The sequence below is a fragment of the Rhamphochromis longiceps genome, linkage group LG20, assembly GCF_057381845.1.
Source record: "Rhamphochromis longiceps isolate RC_006_pf linkage group LG20, R_longiceps_female_GT1.1, whole genome shotgun sequence".
Classification (NCBI taxonomy): domain Eukaryota; kingdom Metazoa; phylum Chordata; class Actinopteri; order Cichliformes; family Cichlidae; genus Rhamphochromis; species Rhamphochromis longiceps.
This window is the reverse complement of record NC_140576.1, coordinates 3124198-3149363: the sequence shown is the minus strand read 5'-3', so window position 1 is coordinate 3149363 and position 25166 is coordinate 3124198. Positions and strand designations below refer to the sequence as shown.

General features: G+C 39.4%; 3 protein-coding genes across 4 annotated transcripts; 1 reads left to right on the top strand and 2 right to left on the bottom strand.

Moving 5' to 3' along the window:
- Positions 1-6976: 6976 nt before the first annotated feature.
- On the bottom strand, positions 6977-13285 carry idh3g (isocitrate dehydrogenase (NAD(+)) 3 non-catalytic subunit gamma). Of its 2 annotated transcripts, XM_085393277.1 has the most exons (13): positions 13167-13285; positions 12889-12936; positions 12631-12642; positions 11761-11858; positions 11545-11660; positions 11346-11406; positions 11111-11243; positions 9097-9230; positions 8884-8986; positions 8650-8796; positions 8459-8553; positions 8284-8344; positions 6977-7800 (listed from the first exon to the last, which is right to left on the bottom strand). In XM_085393277.1, exons 1-13 carry the CDS (start codon positions 13245-13247, stop codon positions 7699-7701), a joined length of 1191 nt encoding a protein of 396 aa, XP_085249403.1. In that variant the 5' UTR covers positions 13248-13285; the 3' UTR covers positions 6977-7698. The 2 variants fall into 2 exon arrangements, with proteins under 2 accessions (XP_085249403.1, XP_085249404.1); XM_085393278.1 differs by lacking the exon at positions 12631-12642.
- Positions 13286-13446: 161 nt separating this feature from the next.
- On the top strand, positions 13447-19521 carry fam3a (FAM3 metabolism regulating signaling molecule A). The gene is made up of 10 exons (XM_085393279.1): positions 13447-13742; positions 14187-14218; positions 14302-14409; positions 14737-14760; positions 14858-14981; positions 15274-15332; positions 15437-15487; positions 15592-15676; positions 16281-16407; positions 17558-19521. The coding sequence occupies exons 2-10, from the start codon at positions 14206-14208 to the stop codon at positions 17654-17656; spliced, it is 690 nt and encodes a 229-aa protein (XP_085249405.1). The 5' UTR covers positions 13447-13742; positions 14187-14205; the 3' UTR covers positions 17657-19521.
- A 2001-nt stretch (positions 19522-21522) lies between these two features.
- Positions 21523-23403, bottom strand: LOC146644645 (uncharacterized). The gene is made up of 6 exons (XM_085394212.1): positions 23393-23403; positions 23205-23287; positions 22999-23107; positions 22599-22687; positions 22312-22484; positions 21523-22148 (listed from the first exon to the last, which is right to left on the bottom strand). Exons 1-6 carry the CDS (start codon positions 23401-23403, stop codon positions 21903-21905), a joined length of 711 nt encoding a protein of 236 aa, XP_085250338.1. The 3' UTR covers positions 21523-21902.
- Positions 23404-25166: the final 1763 nt, after the last annotated feature.

Below are 25166 nucleotides of genomic sequence, written 5' to 3'. Positions count from 1 at the left end.
CACTGGTTTTTGAGCATGACGACATGTCTTCAAGCCCAGAAAAACAACATATAGTCTTGTGAGCAATAGTAAAAACCTGATTTTTATTAGAGGCCATCTTAAAAACAAAAAAACATTCGGGGGAGTTACATAAACACATAGCTCGTCAGAAGATTCTTTCCGTGATTTGATGTAATCGTTTAATGGTTAATAATTTCATTTTGGCAGGTTCACAAAGCGCAGAAGTGTTTGCTTTCTTGTACGAGCTGAAATGAGCCAGAACGCCTCACACTGAGCACCACGCGGACACAGCGTGACTTTGCATTGCTGGAGCGAGTGCAAGAGCTGAGGTGCACACACAAACTAAGCTGCTAGAACTCAAGCCTTCGGCTGAGTGTTTTATCAAGTAACAGCTTGCCGAAATTACAGCATGAGGTCATAATCTGTAAAAATCTGAAAAATGAAGCCATATGTAGAGAATATAGGCCATCAACAGTTGGCCTGTGCGCATTGTTTTTCTAAGATTATACAACCGGATGATGGGAAGCCACGGATAAGACAGCTGGGGGAATCTTTGAAGTGAGCAAATTAAGGGGCCAGGCAGGTATGCGCACTTGAAGGCCTGCTGAAAGAAACTTCAAATAAGCAGCAGCAGGAGAATGTGAGAAAAAAGTAGTCTAAGAGTCTAACCTTCACCCTAACGGGTATCATTCTTCATTCTTATAGCAGACCTATTACAGGGTAAACAAGCTGCATGTCATGATACATGACTTCGTCTGTTATTCCATCTTCATTCTTTCATGATCCTCCCAGCTGTTCCACAACAAACCTTCAAACACAGGATAACATTTAGAAATAAAAGCAGAATTATTAGATATTTCAATATTATTGCTTGAACAACTAAGAAACACTTTGAGTGATAAAAACTATCAACAACACGAGGCTTTAGAACTGTGAAGTCTGAGACGCTTACAGCTTCATTCGCTTTGGATTTACCCAAAGACGGGTTGACTGGAGCTATTCAGAGGTGGCAAGATAAAAGAGTTGATGGAAGCGCAGTCAATTCTAGACTGTTTTCATATCTACTTCATCTCATGTGGTTTCGCAGCAGGTCACATCTAGTATGGTACTAATTAGCCTGCTCCTGAGGCCAGATCTGTTCTGGGTGCTAGTTAGGACTGTACTGCTTCTTTTCAGCTGATTCGCCAGCATCAGATCTTCCCTAAATTCACTCCTACAACCATGGATCAATACTCCTGACAGAGAAAACTAACTTTTTAAAAAACACTTTTTTCAGTATATATATTCAGGTCTTCTTTGTATTGACTCAACGTAAGAACAGTCAGACGCCACGCATTTGAGGTTTTTTTGAGAGAACAGCATTGCCGGCCCCTTCAAATTTCATTTACGAACAGCAAGACGCAAGAATCCCACTGAGAAGTCACAGTGACGGCAGAAATATAATCAAAGTTAGGTTTTCTGGTGGATTTGCAGAAATCTGCTTTCATCAAGTCTTTTGAGATGCTTGAGTGGAGAGAGTAGAGCAGACATTCAAGGCAAAGGAGGGGGTCAAAACATATATAAATCAAGAAATGGTGAAATATATGAAAGGCAGAAAAAGGGAGTGGCACAAGCAAAAAGCATGAGCCCTTCCTTTGACAGATGTATGATCTAGATAATCGCAGAAAGAACTTTGGTTTAAAACATGAAAAATGGATAGCAAATTTGTCATTTTGGGGAGTTTTAGAGGGGTAGCATGACATATTTAGATTCTTAATAGCATGTATCTGGCAACAGGTGGGGGAAGAACAGTCATTGTGTGAACTGTAAGCTGAATTGCAGAACATGCATGAGATTTAGTAGAATACACGAGTGTCACTGGGAAATAGGGTTTGTTTTGGCAACCAGGAGAACAGACTTTTTATAAGCTGGTGAACACAGAGCTGGAGGGGGAGTTGTCAAAGTGCCAAGATGCTCCAGTTTCAGGGGAGCAGAGTTGTAATGACATAAGAGAAGTGTAATGTGGGTTGTCAAGCATGCAGCATGCTTGCCTTGATATAATGCAACTCTAGCAACACCCCCTGAACCCTGAGCAAGGGCACAGACGGTAAAACATTTAATAGCATCAGAGATTAGTAGAGTAATCAACAGAGTGAAAGAGACTAGAAAGGGAGCGAACAGGAAACGCTGGCAAGAATGCCATGTATGTTTCATATGGAACAAATCGCACACCAGTAAACAATCAATTACTGCTTCTCGTCTCTTTCTTGCTCCTCATCTGGCTGTTTTTTTCTCTGATACAAGACAACAAATCAGTCTTGTCAAAAAAATGTATTTTTTTTTTAAACAGCAAGGAAAATAAGCCAGCAAATTTATTATGAACATAAAACCAAGCAGAAATGGCTCCCAGGCTCTCTGTGCTCACGTTTTGCCAAGTTTCTCAGTGGGAGTGGGGAAAGCAATGCGTGAGGTACAGGAAAAGTGCTCAAGACATCAGGATTCTATTCAGAAACAATGCAGAAAGTGCCCCATGCTGACACTTCTTCATGCAAAATGTAACCACAGTGTGCCTCTGAGGTCAGGTCACAAAACTGAGAGAAGGGCAGTGCAAAGGGCTAAGATAGTGTAGCACGGGTGGAATTACTTTCTCTGGCTGGACCAAAGGTTACAGCGGTAATAAAAACATATGCAGATGTGCACACATAATCACATACATAAAATCAGATACTGATCATATCGGTATGCACATCCACTAGGACACGGCTATGCCTGGAGCCTTGATTTCCTCCCAGGGGATGAAACAAAAAACATTATGGCTTACAAATTAGAAAGCCCTGCGGTTTCATAACAAAAGCATGTGTGCTTTTCTTCAAATACTGTAAGTAACTATGGTTTGACTTTGAGCTCAGCGTAGTATCTGTTGTGTTTCAAGGGGAGTCAGGGTGGCCACCATAGTCAAAACTCCGGGAACTATGAGGTCAACATTGTGCTTGAACAAAGAGTCATCAAACTTTGTACAGATGCAAATTCATCAGGTAGGCTTAAATAGGATAAGGAGGAGAAACCACAGTCAGTGGAAAACACCTTATCAGAGCTGCAGCGATAAGAGTCATATGAGCTCACTCGGTGGCATTCTGCTGGTGTTAAAACCAACTGTGCAAAACGAATATATCAATTTTAAGCTCCTGATAAAAAGATAAGACCGACTCTAGTGATTTATCTGGCTCCTTTCATTCTGAAAGATAAAAGATGAAATTAACCAGCAAACTCCCTGATTATCAAACTGTATTCCTGCCCAGCAGGCATCACCCCAACTACCTATTCTTCATTTTCCTTTGATTACAGATGTGGCTAATAAAAATCACAGTGGAAGTCCCTGTGACGAGAAATCCAAGAGCGACCAAAACACACAAAAAGCCAGGCCAAAGAAACAGAGAATAGCTGACCTCTGACGTAGCTTAATGTAGCTAAGCCATAGCTGATGAGCGGGGGAAAAAAGTCCCATTAACAGAGAACAGACTAGATCGTGGTCGTGGCTCAAGAGTTGGGAGTTCGCCTTGTAATCGGAAGGTTGCCGGTTCGAGCCCCGGCTTGGACAGTCTCGGTCGTTGTGTCCTTGGGCAAGACACTTCACCCGTTGCCTACTGGTGGTGGTCAGAGGGCCCGGTGGCGCCAGTGTCCGGCAGCCTCGCCTCTGTCAGTGCGCCCCAGGGTGGCTGTGGCTACATTGTAGCTTGCCATCACCAGTGTGTGAATGGGTGGATGACAGGTTGTGTAAAGCGCTTTGGGGTCCTTAGGGACTAGAAAAGCGCTATATAAATACAGGCCATTTACCATTTACCATAGACTAGATGCAGCTGTGCTCAGCAGTGGCTGATCCGAGGCAAGATGAATGATGATTACGATCACCTGCACTGCAAAGCGCAGTAGAGCTGACGTAACGTTTCATTGACTGCACATATATTTGTGTGCGTACCTTTGCTTCTGGAAACGATAACCTAAGTAAGATAATGGGATACGTTAGGTAGGTATTAATATGGTTAAATTAAGATGCCAGAGAATTACTGTAAGTCAGTGTGTAAGCTGTGTATATGTGTGGACAGTGATGGGGGCACATTAAGGACTGTGGAAATGATCTGAAGCAAACTAGGGCACTATCATGGGCCACAGGCTAATGAGCTCACATGTTTTAGAGCCAACGTCATATCACATGGTTTAACTAAAATTTTCAGATTAACATGCATCTTAGAGAGGTGGATGAAAGATATTAAACAAGGATTTCAAACACAGATGAAAAGGAAATGAGGGGGGAGGACGAAGATAATTATAAGTTGGTTAACCGGGCAGCAGCAGGAGGTTTAGTGAATGATATCAAGATTAAACATGCCTGTATTAGCAAATTAGCAAAATTTCTCGCATTAGTGTGGCCGGCGATCTAGAAATGGATGGTGTGCACTCTCATTTCGTTTCCTAGCTTAGCAGGAAAACTGATATGAACGCGAGTTAGATTACAACAAAGGTTACCATGAGCCACTTCACAGTAACACTGCTCTGCACAAAGCTATGCTGTTCAAAAGCACCAGAAACTCCATGCCCCTCAAGTTAATTTAGCACTTTTAAAAAATAGTTTTAAAAACAAAAACTTTTTTGAGTTACACTGAAACAGATGTTTTAACCAATAAACAAGCACAAGCATACATGTGGAACATGTTAAGTATGAAAAATGATTTGAAATTAATTGAAATCTTACCTTGCATGTGCTTCTGGTTGTACACAGAAATATTTCCAGCAGAGTTTTGAGATATTTGTACGTCAGCCTAAACCAGGGGTCAGCAACCTTTAGGACCCAAAGAGCCATTTGGAGCCGGTTCCCACGCAAAAGAAAACACTGGGAGCCGCAAATACTTTGTGACATCTAAAATGAAGACTGCATATATTGTTTTTTACCTTTATGCTTTGTGTGAACAACTAAGGTGTGTTGCCATGAAGTGGATAATTTCATTTGAATGTTCTCACTGAAACTATTTTGAGATCTGTAGATTATTTCTAACCAAGGACAACGTTTCAGCACAGAAAAGATTGTGTTGAATTTTCCAAAGGCGATTATTGAAAATTAAATTCCACGCACCTCAGACACTGATCACCATAAATCTGGGCATTAAAAAGTAACCATTTTGATGGCAAGATGATACTTTATGTAATATGGTTGCACCAGCCTTTTACGTGCAGCGTTTGCAGCAAAAAAACCTACAGTGTAGATTTTATACAGAGTTCCTACAAGGTCTGAATAGTAGCCCATAAAGGTCAAATGTCTGGTGGTTTATTTCAACATCTCTCTCACCCCTCACAACACCAGATCATTTGCTTAATGGCTTTGGCTCCAGTGGAGGCGCCGAGAGGAGCAGCTCAGGAGAGGTAATAAGACGGACAGTGTCTAGTATATCGACAGTGATGAGGAGTGACGGGAGATGTAGTGAGGTAAAAAGCCTGTTCCCCTGAGAGGAACAAGACCATTCAAAAAAACAAAAACAAAAAAACTAGTTCAAGGTAGGAAACCTCGCACAAAAACTACAACATTTAAGAGTGAATCCAAGTAAAACGGAGCACATGTAAAGGTCTGTCCATCAATTGTGTCCGTGGAACAGACAAAAATAAAGACGAAGCAAGAGATTTAAAGAGCCAACTGGCAGGAGTTAAACTACATGCAGCACATTTCACACACTACACATCTTGATTCCCTGTGACAAGTAAATCTAAAAAAGGATGTGCCTCATCACAAAGGATTTTTTCTCCTCAGTATGCAAATGTGCACACAGGGAGAACAGCTTGTAAGTTTCCCACAGAACTGCACAGATGATAAATTGTCTACTATCACTACACTGGGATGTGCGCCTATGACTGGAGGCCTTGCTGACGATAGTGAGCTAAACCACGATTGTTTGTATTCTGTAAGCAGCAGGCCGGTGCTGTGCTAGATCTGCTGCCTCACAGGACCGGACAGTGTATCTCAAAGCTGTGTGAGCAGAGAATTTTAAATAACTGGATCAATCAGTGGCAAAAGGTTTGGTTTGACCACATGAAACTATAATAAATTGGTTTCTAACATTTTCAGGCAGTGATGATAGTAAAGCCAAAATCCTTCACATTTTTCTAAGAAACACGTGGCCTAAGCCCAAGAACCTGCTTCCTAGAAATTACATAAAAAAGCACAAGAATTATCTTAATATTCCCATTTTTATCCAACAATCTTCCTGCCAGATATTTTTGCATCCATGATTCCCCTACTGTGTTTACGCAATGCAGACAAAGAGCACACTGTGTGTTCTGCATATTGTCAAGACAGTGTATGTAATGAAGCACACATCCAAGCAGCTGTGAGTTTTTTGAGTGGCAGCTATAGAGAGTTGTGTTGCCACCTGGTGGCAACATGTAAAACAGCAACCTACCATCTAATTTTGAAGGTTAAGAAGTTGATGGAGCATGAAATTGTAAAACAAACAGAAAGATCAGCGAGCTTTTCTTACTTACTAATCTTTATCCCCAGCAAGAGGCCAGAACACAAAGCTTCAGAAGCACAGAGTCAAAGTAACAATGAGGCTTCCTCTTGAGCACATATCTGTACACTCAGTTGTCCATTTATGAGACACAGCTACTCAAAACAAATCCCAGTTATTAGAACAATCAGTATGACTTGTCAGCATAAAGCAGTACAGTTCTACAGACTCACAAATTAAAGCCTGAGAAATTATCATTAAAGCATATTAAACATTTCCAGAACAGGTTCAACAAAAAAAAAAGAACTGTTAAAGAAACTATTTCAGTGGACAACCTTAATTTCAGCTAGGCGTATCTAACAATCTGGCAGCTTGCTCTCTCTGCATTTATATCCAATTAGTTTCTAGAGTGCATGTCAGCCACGTGCATCCTAATTCTTCGTAGTACTCAAAATACGTCTCAAATATGCTGAGAATTCAAACCTCTCTTCAAAAGAAAGATGTTAAGACATATAATTACTTTATTGATTACATCTTATGCTCACACACATACAAACAAAATGAAACCATTCTTTTCATATCAGGCGTTATGAGCATTTTCTTGGACAGACCCAAAAACAACAGTATAATATTGTGATATCATCCCTAGACCAAAAAAAGCCATTATGGCACAAGCAGTAAAGTTCAGGTTTGACAGCAGTCACGCTCCTCTATAGTGTATCACCTCTTCAAAGTACAGTTGCTGTGATAAGAACATAAACGATGTAACAGGACATAATGGGCACTTTACATTTATATTAAGCATTAATGACATTTTGGTTAATTTAAAGTCTGTGATGTAATCACAAAGTGAAAAATAAATAATGGCTGCTGCAGAAGGTATAGTGGAAGATGCGTGCCTATACTTGTATATTTATATATCTAAAGTAGGCCCTTTCATGTTTCATACGAATCTCTAAGGAGATTCATATTCAGCTGAATAAGCTCCAGCAGTAAAACCGATGCTTGCAGGAGTGATAATAGAATTTTATCAAAACCCACCTTTTTAAACAGGTCATGTGAAACCTTGAAGTGAGAAAGCAGGCTCATTTGTATTGTGAACAGGTAAGTAAGCTGTGTGAAACGAGATGCTATGGAAACACGGACATCCTCTCTCAGAAGGTACACCTGTTTAAACTCAAACCACCTGATAAGAGCGTGGGTGCGTGAACCTGCCCGGTCATTCTTACAGCTCTGCCGTGAACTGTCCTTTACTCTGGATGACCCTCATGACGGACTGCACCACCTCTGATGTGGTTCCTTGACCCCCGAGATCTGCTGTGTGCAACTGCAAATAAAGAGAAAAAAAAATCATAAATAAGCTACAACAAACAAAAGAACAGGGTGCTAACAGATATGGTCCAAAATCCGTATTAAATTATTTAAGACCTTAACGTATGCTATGAAATCGTAGCACTGTGGATTGCATCTCATGCCGCATACTGTATTTGGATAGACGCTTTGTATTTTCTTTGTGCGTGCAAAGTGTAATCAGTTTCCCACAGTAACTAGTCCGATGCTGCACATGATCGGTAGATCAGGTTTTGGAATTTACTCAAGAAACAATCAGATCCCATAGAGTGTAGAGCTGCACAAGAGCTTTGTGAAAGGAAAAGGGGCACAATGCTGCTTTGTGTGAATGTATTGTGATGCCTTCTAGGAAGCATGCCAGAATTGTCACTGCGGCCTTAAATCCTATGTCACGCAACAATGGCCTGTGAGCTTCATGGCAGCGCGATAGGTGAGGAACCCATCAGTGAGGAAGGCTCACCCTGGTTTCGTTCATTGTGGTGAGGACTGCATTCCGGATCAGACTTGCATAATCATTAAGGCTGGAGACACAAAGAAGAAAAACATTATTTAAATATAATACAGTCACACCAATACACACACACACACACACACAGAAAACCAATGAAGAAGAATTTTTATCCGGAAAAGCTTACTTAAGGTGGTCCAGCATCAGGCAGCTAGCTAGCAGCATGGCAGTTGGGTTTGCAATGTTTTTTTCTGCAATACTTTTTCCTGTGTTTCTTGTGGCCTGAAACACCAGACAGACATGACTCATACATTTTCCATCCTTCAATATTCTGAGAGAACTGTGTCCTACAAACCTATTCAAGCCTCCAACACTCACCGTTTCAAAGACAGCATAGTCACGACCATAATTGGCCCCAGGCACGAGGCCAGGTCCTCCCACCAGCCCCGCGCACACGTTGCTCACCACATTCCCGTACAGATTGGGCATGACCATCACATCAAACTGCTGTGGTTTGGACACGAGCTAAACGACACAAATGGAGTTAAGTAAAACAAATAAAATCAGAAGAAGAACATTCCCTGGATTCCCTAAAATGTCATCATCTGTTACCTGCATTGTGGTATTGTCCACAATCATGCTGTCGAGTGTGATGTCTGGATAACCCGAGGCCACTTCTCTGCAGCACTGCAGGAACAAGCCATCACCGAGCTTCCTGTTGAAACAGAAATGCCACACTCAGCATATCCAGGACTAAGAAACTCACCGTAGTAAACAAAAGGCCAGACGTGTTTGACAGGATACGTTTCCCAAAAGGTAACTTACATGATGTTAGCTTTGTGTACAGCAGTGACCCTGCGGCGACCTCTCTCCCTGGCCAGTTTGAAGGCATAATCAGCAATCCTGATGGAATTATTCCTGGTGATAATCTTTAGACTCTCCACTACCCCGGATACACTCTGGAAGTAGGACAAGAAGACAACAACAAATGAAATACAGTGACATGAGTTTAAACTGTACTAGAAAGATCAATAAGACTGTAGTGGGAATAAAGTGTCGTCTCTAAGACTACGCGTAATACTACATAAAGTAAAACTTCTGTCTACAAGGTAACACTAAACATTGAAAAAAATGATTAAGTGCAACAAACACAGAACAAAATTAGCAGTAAATAAAAAATAATCATTTTAATTAGTACTAAGTGGTTAATAATATAACATATGTTTCTGTACAAATTGTAAAACAGCATCTATAACTGTATTGTGTAAGCAAACATGGCTCAACAACTACAGTTACTGTGCTCAGAAGTTTATATACATTCATCATAGAGAATAAATGTAACGGAATGATTTCTTTGAACTGTTCTGTTTTCCCAGGGTGGAATGATTGTATAGCATCCATCTTTAATGACTTACAAAAATAAGGATTGGGTGCACAGGTTTTTATTTAGTTTCTCTGATTTACATACGGCCAGAACATAAATATGGGCACAAATATAAACATATACTTAAATCTTTTAATAAGTGGTGCTGAATCTTCTTCAGTGTCTTTTAACTCGACAAGGTCAAGGAGTATCAACTTCTTTTTAGTCATTATGATTGACTACTGGTTCTTTCTCTTTACCAGAGCAAAAATGATTTGTCTGAGCACTCATTGGACTGATCAGTACTCTGAAAAAACTCACTGAAGATCTAAGAATGAAAACTGTAAATTTACACAAGGTGTGAAGATCTCTCTGAAGAATTTTAAACAACAGCAGATTCCAGGATCCTCAGTTCAAACAACTGTGCATGAGTACAAGTTATTCAGAGATGTCATCACTTCCACCAAGATCTGGAGGAAGACCCAAACCGTCACCCACAGGTGAGAGGAAACTGTTCAGGTACAACCACCAAGGCTCAAGCCTAACATGAACCTGAAACAGACAAATAACTAAGGGACAAATAAACAAATAATGGACTATGTTAGAGCCTGAATGTATACCTTTGACCATGTGTGCATTAGAGAAACTGAAATAAATTTGGACTTGTGCACCCAATTCCTTCTTTTTAAGTCATTAAAGATGTATGCTGTATAATCATTCCACCTTGAAAAAAAAAAAAAAAACACTTTGAAAGCCCAAAATGACAACATTCACAGTGTAAACCTCTGAGCACAGTGGTAGCTTCGTGCACAGCAGGTACACATCCCGGCACACCAATGCCCATTTTAGTCTGCTGTAGATTTGGATCTACAGCAGACTACAGGCTCAGGGGGTTGGGAAGTGTATCTGTAACCGGAAGGTCGCCAGTTCGATCCCCGGGCTCTCTGTCCTGGTCGTTGTGTCCTTGGGCAAGACACTTTACCCTACCGCCTACTGATGTTGGCCAGAGGGGCCGATGGCGCAATATGGCAGCCTCGCTTCTGTCAGTCTGCCCCAGGGCTGCTGTGACTACAACCGTAGCTGCCTCCACCAGTGTGTGAATGTGAGAGTGAATGAATAGTGGCATTGTAAAGCGCTTTGGGTGCCTTGAAAAGCGCTATATAAATCCAATCCATTATTATTATTATTATTATTAATGCAGGATTTTCATGTTTCTTTGCAGCCCAGAAGTCTTATTTAGTTTCAGATAATCGTATTTTATCTGTTGCATTCTGAAGTCAATATTGTCTATATTAAATTCTATCATATGACCAAATCAAAAGATTTTGCACAGTTATTTTGATTTGGAAAATTAATGATGCATAGATGGCACCCAATTCCCTTTTCTAAAAAGAGACAGATAAGAAGTGTTTAAGGGACCATAAACATGTTTTTCAGCAGACAGTAGTATTGATTGTTTTTCCTCTTGCGTCTGACCTCATGCTCCAGACTGCTGTACTCTCCCTCTGTGTTCTCCCTGATGATCATGATGTCAATGTTCTTGTGGCGAGTCTGGACCCCGGGGAGGGACTGACAGTGCATCACATTGGCGTACAGGTCCAAACTCGTGCTGGTAGTCCACACAAAAGACCAAATTACGTAAGAAATGAGAGCTATTTCACACAAAAAAATGACCCTAATCTAGGAAACTAAAGATTTCATCTAAACTTACCGCAGCACATTATTTCTGGATTTGACAGACGCTGGCAGGGTATGTTTGGTTTCTATGTTACCTATCAAAAGAGGTAAGCAATTACACAGTTACTTTAGTTCAACTGTCTTATTAAAAATTATACTCTACTTACAGCTATGTTCTGTTTTTCATGCTTTCATACGTTGATCGAAAAAAAAAGAAGAAGCTGTTTGCTTACCCTTCAGGGCAACTCCATTTCGCCGGATGGCAGTGATGGCATTATTCATGTCATCATCGGTCTCCAAAGCGGAGTTGACATTCACCATCTCAAAATCAACTGGCACACAGGTGAACCTGCAGCACAATGTTCACAAACCACACAATGGATTCAATTCTTATGTGACTGTAGATGACATGTAATCACTCAACAGGACTGAGATTCAATCTAACCAACCTGAAAACTTCTCTGACATGATTGAGAAGCTCTGGACCGATCCCATCACCAGGTATGAGGGTCACAGTGTGCCTGCCTCCATACTTTGCTGGAGGGGGCTGGAAGATTGTTAAATGCCAAAGAATCAACTTCAATAAATAGAGAAAATTTAAGGTTTGGCACCTTTTAAAGACAGATCATCCACTACAGTAAACATATGTTATGAAAAAAAAAGTTTACCTTTCTAAGTCTACAAATAATCTCATGAAAATAAGGTACACAGTGAATTTGATAGTTTTTGGTATCTGGTGTCTGCTTATGTCCACATTACCAATGACATAATAACAAATAGATATGGTGTAGTAATGTTCACTGTGGTGGGTTGACAATATCATGCAATACTTTAATACACAGAATCAGTAGGAATTCTGAAGTCAAAAGAAAAGAATAATAGTAATAGTAGTAGTAGTATTAATAGCAGTAGGAATTGCTGAAAATGCTGACAATGGACACAGCTTACAAATCACTGGCCAAAAATCAACCAGCACATGTCCAGAGCACCAAGTAAGTATGTTTGAGAGATTATTCTCAGGCAGTTAATAGTGTTTTTAGGTTTGACAAATATTTAAATAGATTTGATGATGTCATTACTGTGTTTATTATTGTGACTCAAGATGGTTAGAAATTCCAGTTGAAATTGATGGTAACAAAATTTCCATGCATCCATGCAACATGATGTTTAAAAACTGTTATATTATTTTGATCATGCTAGTGTTTTTATTCTCATCACACATCTTTTTTCCTATATCATAACCCCGTTATAGAAAATATTCTCGTTTAAGACATGATGCAGTGAATTGCAGTGAACCGTGTCACGAGTCAGCTACTTACAATGTTTTCTCCCTGTTGTTGAAGGTGAACAGAGGAAAGCAGAAGGACAAGAGTCAGTTTGATGTTTAGAAGAACAGGTTTGGTCCAAATAGTGGCAAACAGAGTAGTGTCATAACCTTCACCCCACAACAAAGTGGAAAAACACATATACACACACACACAGTTACACACAGTTCAGTTACACTGAAAAAGACAACTTCCAATGCAAAACAGCCCGGAAACTGACAACAATCCCATGTACCGATCTGACTCACTCACAGTAAGCGAGGTCTTATTCCGGTGTCTGATCAAAGTTGTTCCAAATACCTGGAAAATACAAAGTGCAAATGATTTAGAGCGTGTTTTTAAATGGATCCCGTGTACGGATGCCGTAAAACCTGTGACCAACCCACAGATGTGGAAAAGCCCGCTAGCTTTGCTAATCAAATGATGTTAACAGCATGACCTTGTGTTAAAAAAATTATAACGGAGGTTAAATTAGAGCCACGCAACACCATTCACAAGCGAAAGAGCAAGAGCTGCGTGTCTTGTCTTACTTTAGCAGTGTTTCCAAGGCGTCCAACCCAGAAAGGATTCATTATTTTGGACGCGGAGAGTACGGCACTGTGGGCAGCCATCTTGATTTTGCAGCGCTGGTCGCGTGTTTAATAAGAGGAGCAGATGTGCCGATGTGACAGAAAGACTGTTCCTTTTTTTATTTATTTAATTTATTTTATTATTTCTTAAGTGTGATGTATATTGTAAGAATTTGAGTAAAAAAAACAAAACACTAAAAATAATTTTTAGAATCTTTTTTTTGGTCACGTGAGCCACTTCACGCAGACTCTGTACTGACGGGTTGAGGTCCGTGGAAAAGGCTCGGGGTGGGCTGTAGGTTATATCCGGAAGACAAATGGGCTAAATTAAACCAGGTCTTTTTCCATGTTCGTCGAAAGAGGATACCAACTTCAGCCTGTCTTCTTACTGAAAGCGTATTTATGTCAGGGACGACTCAATGAGGAAACAGCGCAAGAAATAGCAAAAAGTCCAGGGTGACAAGAGCAACAGCTCCTCGTTACTGTTCGTTACAGCCGGGCAAAGGCGGCAAAACAAGGCGATCCTCGCTTGTAAAGGTAAACAAGTGAACTTTTCCGGTTCTAATTCTAGTAGAAATGTAATTGACAACATCGCTAAGGGTTCATTCTTCAGTGTCTCGTCTCTGAGATTGTTTGGGTTCATTTTAAAACCTTTAAACGTCATCTCTGCAGAGCCATTTTGCAGGGCCACTGTAAAAAAAATTAATAAATAAAAACATAAAGCTAGGAAGAGAAACGTCACACAGAGGAAAAATACCCTTTTAAATAATTTAAAATAATTACATTTTTTATTCATGACTGTGTTTCTTTCAGATTTTATCATCTTTTAAAACTAAAGGTAGACTACAGGCAAAGACTATAATATTTGGTATAACTAGAAGCTGGGAAATGGTATTTTAAATAAGAACGTTTTACTAAAAAGTCTCCTGTCTTGTTAAACTACTTAAGCCACTCTAATGTCAATGCTTTTCTTCTCCCCAGGTCTATGAAAGAGTGAAGCATGAGATTAACAGGTGGGTTGATATTTTCAATGGGGATTTATTGATAAACCCATATGTTTCTGGCCTGAGCTGATGTGTCCTGATCATTGTGACAGGCCCCCTGCGAGCTGTGGCTGTGGTGCTGCTGGTGGGTTTCACCTGGCTGCTGGCAAACACCTTATTTGGAGGGGAGAGTGCGTCCTCTGTGCTGCATTTCTTCAGCGGTAAGAGGAATCAAGCGGAAACCAGTTAACTGACAAGCAAATAAAATTTACCAAACATGGAGGAAAATATGACTTTACACGTTGGATTGTTAGGTGTGTTTTATGCGAGTTAAATCTTTTGTGTTTGTATTGCTAACTGGTCAAAACAAGCAGTTGTTAAACTGCAATCAGTTTTTAATGTGTCTGCCATCTTAGTGACGAAGCTACAGACAAGTTATGTGTGTTGGTTTAAAGTTGATGCATGTTTGATGGCTGGATTTTCGGAATATAACATTGGTAAGTTTAATCAAGAAATCAGTTGTTTTTTGTTTGTTTGCTTTTTTTCAGGTACAAGTGAAGACGCAACACCAGGTAAGCAAACTGTACAGCATAACCTTACTCATTAATTAATACTTTCACAAAGTTGCATTCTTATCTTCCTTCTTATGATCAACATGTTTTTTAACAGAACCCCACCCACGAAAATATAAATGTGGACTTTCAGCCCCTTGTCCTCCAAAACATCTGGCTTTCCGTCTGGTGTCTGGTGCTGCCAACGTCATTGGCCCTAAAATCTGCCTAGAGGACAAGATGTGAGATTCAGTGTTAATTATTTCTGGTTCTTCATCTATGTCTTTGTCTCTCCTTAGTCCCTCCTTTTCCCCCCTTTTTTTTGTTTTGTTTTGTTTTCACACTGTTCTGTTTTTTTCCTCTGTGCTGTCATAACCAGGCCTTCAAGCCTGTCTGGGGAGCTGAATGCAAGTATTGTTTCTTTCTGCTGGTCCCTCTCACCGTTTTGCCTGTTGTCTTGGCCCATATAAGTGTTACATAGTGTGAATAAGAGTTTAAATAGCTATGTATAAGCCTTGTGGTTTTGTCTAACAGGTTAGTGAGCAGTGTGAAGAACAATGTTGGCAGGGGACTAAACATAGCCTTGGTGAATGGTAAGACTCTTATTCTTCACGTTTTAGCAGACTATATTGTTTTTGTTTTTTAGCTCCTTTTTATGGTGCTGTTTTAACATTTTACTGATGTATCTTTGCTCCAGGGGTGACTGGCGAGCTTTTGGAGACGAAAACCTTTGATATGTGGGCAGGAGGTAATAAAAACCAGACATTAATGTTTAATATCCTGTAGTCCATACACTTTGGCAGTAACAACCCATAAACTGCACTTCAGATCTCATTTGATGCTCATTTTCAGATGTTTCTGACCTGTTGAAGTTTCTCCGGCCTCTTCATGAGGGAACACTTGTGTTTGTGGCCTCCTTTGATGATGCAGCTACAAAGTAAGGATTTGTGTTGTGCTCCCAGTTCCTCCCCTTTCACATTAGCCAATTTTAATAGAAACCTGGGAATAGTTCATATTATGAAGTATTGTGTTATAAATATTTAGTAGAGTAAAACAAAGAGGATTTTGCCTCATGTGCTGTCACATTTTCATGTATTTAATTTCTGCTATAAAATAAATTTGAATGCATTTATCTGGGAAGCCTAACAAGTTAAACAGTCACTGAGCAGTGCAAGGAAGAATATATGATAATGTGACAGTGAATGGCAGGCTTGACACAAAAGTTTTTCACCTTTTAAGATTTATCGGGGGTGCTACATGTGAACACCGACTTCATGATTCGATTTAAATTAGATTTGCAAAGTGTAGAACTGAATTAAATCAGACTGATTCAATTAATTCTTGATGTCTTGGATGATGGTTATTAAAGTGTTCATGATGAGAATTTATTGCAGAGACCACCATATCTTCCTTATTAAGCAAATGGTGTTTGTAACTTTGTGGTTTCCTTGAAATAAAATTGTGCAGAGAGCATGTTTAAAAAAACCCTCTAAACTTGTTTGTTGTCTTTGGTTTTTTGTTTGTATTTTTCACTATGTCAGGCTGAATGAAGAGTCTCGACGGCTTTTTGAGGAGCTCGGGAGCACAGCTGTGAAGGATTTGGCCTTTAGAGACAGCTGGGTGTTTGTTGGAGCCAAGGGTATTGAGAATAAGAGTCCCTTTGAGCAGGTTTGTTCCTTTTACTATTAGTGCTGATCGAGGGCTGAAGGTGGAGTCGGTGTGCTGTCTTTGATGTGACGCCAATGTTCAGTAGAAAATATTCTTCCTGTGCGACTAGATCACAGTGCAACTGTCACAACAGTATTACAAAACAGCATTATCTATAACCACTCCTCTGAGATTATGGTCCATATTGATGTGATAACATCACACAGTTGCTACAGATTTGTAGGCTGCACATCCATGATGTATGTTTTTCCATTCAACCACATCCCAAAGGTGCTCTGTTGGATTGAGAGCTGTGACTGTGAGACTAAGACTGCAGAGGCTCTGTTTGCACTAAAGGCCAGCACACGACCACATTCTGAACTGTTGATACAAAGCAGGATGGATTCATGTTTTCATGTTGTTTACGCCAAATTCTGGCCCTACGGTCTGAATGTTGCAGCAGAAATCGAGACTTATCAGACCAGGAAACATTTTTCCCATCATCTATTGTTAACTTAATGTCAGTGACCCTGTGTGAATTGTAGCCTCAGTTTCTTGTTCTTAGCTGACAGGAATGGTACCCAGGGTGGTCTTTTACCACTGTAGTCCATTTTCTTTAAAATTCAACTTTTATAGATCCTCTTCTGTAAACCTGCATTTTAACAAGTCATAATTTAAGTTAATGCTGCATTTCTACAATGTGTCAGTTCTTCTCTGGCGTCGAGCTGCTGAGGAAAATCCCAGCAGTTTCTGAAATACTCGCAACGGCCTGTCTGGCACCAACAACCATGTCAATGTCACTTAAGGCATCTTTCTTTGGGTTTCAGAAGTTTAAACATTAACCTGCTTTAAAAAAAAAAAGATTAACCTACTGAAGTTTAAAGTTCAACAGGTCGTGTTGGCCATGGTAGCAACTCTGTACCTACATGCTTGGTGTTGCTGCCATGTGATTGGCTAATAAGATATTTGCATTTTTCATTTGATTTAGGGTTTTTTTTGCATCTGGACTACCACATGATAATGCAGATTTTTTTTTTTTTTTTTTTTTTGGGGGGGGGTTTTCAATGGCTGTTCAGCACTCTGTGTACAATTATTCAGCAGCTACTGTGCTATAGGAACCTGATCCCAGTCTGTTTTGCTGACATCATTTACGTTTGTCTTTCCCCCTTAGCGTATGAAAAACAGTAAAAGCAGCAACAAATATGAAGGCTGGCCCGAGTCACTGGAGATGGATGGCTGTATTCCTCTGCGGCCACCACTGGAAAGTTAACTCTGCCTGGTACCCCTCATATGCATTGCAACAGAACCTGGAGGAACTGTCAGAAGGTCCAGGAACTGCTTAATGGGTGACAAAATTCAAGCTCTGGACCACAAATAACTTTTTTATTTGTCCTCTCATGGCAGAGGCATGAGCTCAGTGCAAAGATCGTCTTGACTTGATATATTTAAAGTTGCTGAAACCTGCTGTAGAGGATTTCTGATTTAAGCTTTGTGAGCCACTTTTGAGCTGAAGTAATGCTTTGGAATCAAGTAAGATTATGTTAGGCTGTGGGAAACTTCAAAGTCCAACTCAGTGTTTCCATTATGAAAATTACTGCACCTGAGAAGAAAAAAAAAGATATGGAAAAGTTAGTAGATCGAGGCAGCCCTATACTCTCACTATGCAAATGTATAGAGCTTTTGGACTTACGCAATTCCTCTGCTTCCGCTCTCACATGAAACAGTTTGTCAGTGTACACAGCTTTGATGAGAGGATGAAGACTAATTATCTTGTTGGTTATAAAAACCAATGGACAAGTATGGATTATAGAAAGAGCTATCAGGTGAACTCAGTTGTCCTCCAAGTTTTATGTCCACATATATAAGGCTAAACTTGTGGTTTCCTTTAAGTTTCTATAAATGTATTTTTTTCCGTTACAATAACAAAATCAATTGATAATAATAATGTTGACTGATAATGAATGTTCTGCTAGGGTTATGAGTGTGATGGCAGATGGAGAAAAGAGAGAGTGAGCAGAGATAAAATGCACAGGCTTTAGGGCTGGGTAAATGCACACACACACACACACACACGCAATGTGTATGATACTTATCAGGGAAAAGAACGTGCTGCCAGCTAGGCTGCAAACTTGCCAATGACTTAATTCATAGTGCCCTCTGTACATATTTTCTTACATTTCTTTTCCAGTAAGGCACCGCTTTTTTGACATTTACGGTGTGATTTATTCACTTCAGTCATCACCCAGGTATACTTTCCCTGAGCGCTGGAAAAAAATCTTACAGGAAACACTGCAAGTGTCAGATAACCAAAGTGTAACAGTGATGAGTGGATGAATACAGCTAGAGTAGGTCTTCCAAAGCCATTGTTGGAAATAGGTACATTTCTCTCTCTTCAGGACTGCCTATAGGTTTGTTTTGTTTTTTGTACTTGAGCAACAGCATAGATAAGTGTTTAATACTATGATGTAGAAAAAAAAATAAACATCTTAGTTAGTGGTTTCATGCTGGAAACCCTAATTCAGAGTAGAAAGAAAAACTGGGTCTGTGGACGTATTTTATATTTCATACTTTAATATGTTTTTGTTGTGTAATGTCAAATTCATTAGTAATAGTGCTTAGCTGCCATTGTTTCCGTAGAACATGATGTACACTAGTTGTTGCTCATCACAAGTTTACAGTTTTGTTTTTTCGTCTGTTTTTTTCTTTTTAAAATTAGTCTTTGTCATTGTCCTTTAATAAAACTATTTATTTTTAAATACTTAAACAGAAAGCAAACTATTTGTGTGGGTTCATCACAACACTGCCAGTGGTTCTGAAGCTGTCCCAGGCCTGCAGGCATCTTTACACTCTTTGCTTTGCTTAAAGATTATTGGTATGGTTATTGATTGGTTTTTTTTTTTTCTTTCTTTTTATGTTGAACAGATTAATTTTGCTTCTTGAAAGTCTAATATATATATATATATAAAGTGTAAAGACCTAGTTCTTCTCTATCGCTCTGTATGGTTAAGTCTGTTTCAGTCGCCTTTCTGAATTAGGTTGTGCTACCAAAGTGTAATTTTTTTTTCTACAAAAGATTACAGTCTGTGCTTTTATTGTAACGACAATGATGATGAATAAAGTATGTTCTAATATCAGTGTGTTTTTGTTTTTTTTGTTTTTTTCCCCGTGGGCCCTAATATTGAGTCATCTGCCATGCTTGGAGAAATTCACCAGAGGGCGACAAAAGGCAAAGTCTCACTGGGGTTACTCAGTTCATCCTGCTCAAGGCATTTGCTTCACTAAGCATACGCTCTGCTGGGGATAAAAGCTTCGGACTGAATGCACCGTTTCTGCTTTGACGGAGTTCAGTGACAGCAAAGAATCGCGATGGTCGTTGAATCGGTACACTGTAACGTAGTAATGTCAAACACGATCAATTTCATTGTTTCATTGAAATGTGTTATGAGGCATTCAAGTCGTGGGAGAAAAATCGTGAATTCGCAATATGCGTTATTTGACGTTCAAAGGCACAAACTGGGGTTGAAAACCTGAGGTAGAAGAGCAAATCTGCACCCCAAATGCCTGACTTCTATCTTTTAGAATTAGATTGGGAATTGTTTTCACTGTCACAAAAGTAGAACTAAATTTAGTGCTGGATAGAGACCGGAAAGACTTTTTGCTCTCGTGGAAATCTTGTCATTAGCGTCATACCTTGCAAGAAAAACAGTATAACATGGATGTATATGCATGCATGTGTCCATATGCAGTTAAACGAGTAGTATAAACTAATTTTTATATTCCACTATTGCATTAAAATAAACTTTGAGGTACTTGAGCATTTCTCTTTAATAGTAAGTATTTATATTAAAAGCTACTTTGCGCTTGTACTAAGGTGTGTGTTGTGGATGTGCAATATCGTACTTCTTATCTGATAGTTAGAAGTTTCTATTTTAATTTATATGGATAATGTGGTGAATTGTTACAGAACAGAGAATGAAAGCTATAGTTAAAATCAGCTTCACCTTAACCAACTAATTGCAATGAAAGCATGAATAATGTGATGCAGGCGTGTCAAAAGACTCCAATCCGACCCCAATAAAAATGTTGGAAAACACGAGAAAGGCATAAATTATGGACTTTTAACTGTATTTTCATATAAGTTTTACAGAATTATCTTTACTGATAAAGGCCAAGCGTTTGCTCATTCTTGCTACACCAAATTCATAAAGCAATACATTATTTTTTACGACAGAGATAGAAATAGAAATTTATAGAACTATCTGGGGTTTCGGGGGGTGGGGGGCTTGACACTGTTAGTTCATACGGTTAAGGCCAACGAGTAGTGCTGACACTTTTTTTCTTTTCTTTTTTTTTTTTTAACTATAGCAGCATTTATATATCATAAAGGGAAAAAAGCTGTCATGTTCTGTTGAAACTGTGCTTCTTTTTCTTATATAAAGACATCCTAATGATTCAAAGTGGGATCCCAGATAGCAAGAAAACATTGAAACAATGTTGAGTCAATATCAGGCTGTGTCATTGAATCAACGTTGAAGTGTGACGTTGACCTAACGTCACTCTTGCACCCTTTTTTAACGTTGAAACAACGTCAGGTTTTGATGTTGAATCAATGTTGAAACCTGACATTGATTCAATGTTATATTTTCTAATACTGTTGACATTGAAACAATGTCAGATTCTGATATTGAAACACTGTTGAGCTATGGTGCTGATTTTCCACCTCTTTCACACAGTTGCTTTTTATTAAAACAACAGTTAAATCATGACTGGAAATCTACCTTTCTTTATAGGTATTTTAACCAATACTAAACTACTGCAATATCCTAAAATAAGAAAGCATTGCATGTGATGTAACAGAGAAAAAAAATAAACAAAAAAAGGTCAATAGGCATGTTTCGTTTGCTAAATACTTTATTAAAAGACAGTTTCCTATTTACGTTTATATGTTTCACAGAAGTTTGTAATTTTTTACTCCGGGATGGGGATGCATGATGTGCGTCCTGCACCACCCAAACGATCTGGGTGGTATCGGAGCCATTTCTGCGTATCGGAGCCATTTCTGCACTGCTTGTGCAAAGACAAACTCGGACATAGAGTTTGCCCCTAACTGCTGCGTCAGGCCATCTAGGACAAAAATACACACACACACACACACACACACACACACACACACACACACACACACACACACACACACACACACACACACACACACACACACACACACACACACACACACAAAATAAGTGAATTAGAGCACATGAATAAGCTCTTGTTAACTGTCTTCAGCGGGGAGAAAGTATGTAAACTCCTAGGCTGATAAACATGAAAGTCACCAGGCGTAAATCTGCAAACTGCCGCATTTGATTCCCAAAGAGCTATGAGCGGAAAAAGTGATAAGTCTTAGCATGGTGTGCCGTGTATCCTTTAAAACAAAATAAACATGGAGTCCTCGGGCTGTACAAACTACAACCCGTGGACTAAACAAGCCAAAGACCAAAGACTCCATCTCCAGATTAACCGGACATGAAAGTCTTGTTATTAAGAAAGACAAAGTAATATACCATAAAAATGGTAAAACTTACCAAATATGCATCTGCACAGCGCTGTATCTTTAAATGCCCTTTTTTGCTTTGTCTGGTCCTTGGTTTTTCCCCTGCCCAGTTTAGTACCGAGGCCAGCTCGTTTGTAATGGCATAAGCCATTACACGGCGGACTCGCACCTCCAGTGTGGTCCCTCCAATCAAGGCAAAGCGTCTCACCTATAGACACATTTTAAGAGATGGAATTAGCGTGTCTCATGTCTTAAATGTGTATGCAAGTGCTTGTGTGTTTAATCAACAGGCCGTTGTTATGTATTTAAATCACATCTGACAGCTATTACACTTTATAGTTACAAAGTGTACATAACCTTTATATACTTACCATTGCCTTATTTGCCTCTTGTGATTGAAGAGCTGCCTCTGCATTGTTTAGCTCCTCAATGTTGTGCAAGGGCAAATCCAGAGGCAGTACCCCAGCATCTACCGATTCATTGCAGCCGGTATTGCGGATGGCTCTGACCTCCTCACGGAGTTCGTTAACAGCTCTCGTCAGGTCTGACAGAAAAAGATAATTTTTTTTTTAAGTATTTAAGAATACAGACAACTTATCAAAAGTTTCCTTGTGTCACACACAGATATGTACAAAGACACTAGACAGTATTTTATTACCTGGTATTTTCACTCGAGGGGCCTGGGGAAACCATTTCTTTGTGGGCTGCTCATCCTCTGAGTCACTATATGTATACAGGGGATTTGGTCTAAAGAAAAAAAGTTGAAAACGGTCATAAGTAATTACAAATGTGCTTTTGGAATATTTTTTCCTAAAGTTACAGTTTGATTTATAACAACACAAACAGGAAACGGAGATGTGCAAGAAGGTACAGTATACAAGGAATTTTTGAAGTGCACAAGTGTACACGGCTTTGCATTTATAAAAAGTTTACAAGCTTCCACTTTTTGGACTATATTATGTGGTGATATTGCAGTATGCAAGCTCCACATGTATAAAAGACAAGATCATAAATTCTTAGCAATCAAAGATATGTTTGTGAAATAAAAAAAGTTTTACTTGTGCTTTCTTTTATGACTGGTCTGAGTTTCAGCTTCGGACTGAAGGTCAGACGTATCACAGTGTTCACTTAGATATTTCTGAAGACTGCGTTCTGCTTCGTGAAAATCTGGAAGTACAAACACAATGTATGGCCAGACATAAATTAGGACACGAAAAACTTGTTATTGTTACATTTATACAACACCAATCCAGATGATACCCACCATGGCTTATTAGAAGTCGGACTGGTGCATAGGTGAGCCATGTTGCACCAGGATGAACTCTCCTCTTTACTGCGTCGTGGATCCTGAATGTGTCTCACGGAGGATATGGAGGCCATGACAATTTCTCCCCATTTATCCATGATCTAGGGACTATTTCTGTACCACCAGTGCTAAACTGCACAATGCACCAGTCTTTCATTTTTATCTTTTTTTTTAATTTGGAGTCCTTTTTTGCCCTGTCTAGGATAAACAGGAAACAGATAATTACAATATATTTCATAGTCACTACAAAACTTGATCTATTGATTGAACTAAATAATAAATAATAGCTTAAAATGTATATAGGCAACAATTACAAGCAAACCCGTATATGTAAGCATTTAAACACTGAAGATAATAAAATTAACAGTATTTTGTATAAGTCTGCCATTGTAGGAATTCATAGCACCGAGACAAAAACGTGGCGCACAGTGTGGCGTCAAAATAGGCGCACACCTTTGACGCTGCGTTTTCTCCGTCTTCCTCGTCCACACGTAAATGCTAAACGCAGTTTACGTGTGGACAAAAGGTGCAAACGCAAGTTAGGTGAGCGTGCAGCGTAAAGTTTGAATTGAGTGCGAATCGAAGCGGGTGCTCTCCAATCATTAAAATTAACAAAGTCATTGAACACATTTATACAGTTACCTTTACGTTTATCAATCATATATCACAGATTTACAATTTTTTGTAGTACTATGCTAAAAAGCAACTACAGAGCGAAAGTCTGGGTCAAGCGCCGAGGCGACGGCAAGAACAAAGGAACCCTCGAAGCGTTAAAGCTAGCTTTGTAAGGGAATATAACGGAAAAGTATGAAACGAAAATGTTTTCTTTGTTGATAGACTTTGTTTGCAGTGCAATTTATTTGTTGCCGGATTGTAAGATGAAAGTAGACACAATTTCGGGCTCCCACATTTTATCCGAAACTTTACATTAACAAGTTTTTTTTTGTTTTTTTTTACTGTTATTCAAATGCAACCGTGGAAATAACGAATAGAACAAAACTCATTAATTCTTACCTTATACTAATCGTGGTGCAGGCCAGTGCAGTGCATGAACTGATGCCTTCTCCGGTCAATTCCGCTGAGAGTAAATCTAATGTCCCGCTCTACTGTACAAGACAATGGTTACCTGGAGGGATGTACCAATGTGATAGGGGTGCTGCGGAATAGTCCAAGTGGTAGCAGCTTTAATTTCCCGCTCAACCATAAATCGATGGTTTTTCAACGTGATTGTTGTCACCTTGTCAACTATAAATAGATCAACAATCAACGATGACAGAACAACAGTGAATCAATGTTATGTCAATGTCAGTGTCAGGTTTCATCAGTATTTCAATGTTGTTTCAACATTGGTTTTGTGTTGACATTTCAATCCTGACGATTCTGATGGTTCAGATGGAAAATCAACATCTGTTCAATGTCTCCTTGCTATCTGGGATGTATGTACGAGGTAACGTGAGTTAGTCATTCCTGATCTAATGTATCAAATGAAAGTATAACATGCACATGATTTATTTAGAGTTTTCAGCTTTTTAAGTTTTTATTATTTTACCTCTATTCATGCTTTTGGTTTTAAACTTCAGATTTTTAATTGAGAAATTTCTTGTAGTTCTACTGAATACTTCTTCCACGAAAAGCTAACAAACACACATATAAACATAGTGTTTGAATTAATTATTTTTATAATAGTATATAGATTTATGCAGCCGTGTCTCTGTCAGTCACACATAATGTTTCAATTGCCTTTGCAAGACCGCTGAAAACCCTGCTTCCTCCCCTGAAACAGATTTTTTACGACGAGCATTTGAATGCATCACCATATCCACACGATAAACTGCGGGCATAAACACGCGGCGTATCGCCCTCTAGTGGCGTAGTAAGCTAACTGTCGGTTTGTGTTCGTCCTCTGGCTGATGATGAGCC

Excerpts from the sequence above, each read along its gene's own strand:
- idh3g (XM_085393277.1), bottom strand. The coding sequence starts at position 13,247 with ATGGCTGCCCACAGTGCCGTACTCTCCGCGTCCAAAATAATGAATCCT. Across the intron at positions 12,937-13,166 it reads GCCTTGGAAACACTGCTAAA|GTATTTGGAACAACTTTGAT; the intron begins GTAAGACAAGAC and ends TGTATTTTCCAG. Across the intron at positions 7,801-8,283 it reads CCACAATGAACGAAACCAGG|TTGCACACAGCAGATCTCGG; the intron begins GTGAGCCTTCCT and ends CTTTATTTGCAG.
- fam3a (XM_085393279.1), top strand. Across the intron at positions 14,982-15,273 it reads ATCTGCCTAGAGGACAAGAT|GTTAGTGAGCAGTGTGAAGA; the intron begins GTGAGATTCAGT and ends TTTGTCTAACAG. Across the intron at positions 16,408-17,557 it reads ATAAGAGTCCCTTTGAGCAG|CGTATGAAAAACAGTAAAAG; the intron begins GTTTGTTCCTTT and ends TTTCCCCCTTAG.
- LOC146644645 (XM_085394212.1), bottom strand. Across the intron at positions 22,688-22,998 it reads AGTCATAAAAGAAAGCACAA|ACCAAATCCCCTGTATACAT; the intron begins GTAAAACTTTTT and ends TTTTTTCTTTAG. Across the intron at positions 22,485-22,598 it reads CCCTCGAGTGAAAATACCAG|ACCTGACGAGAGCTGTTAAC; the intron begins GTAATAAAATAC and ends TTTTTCTGTCAG.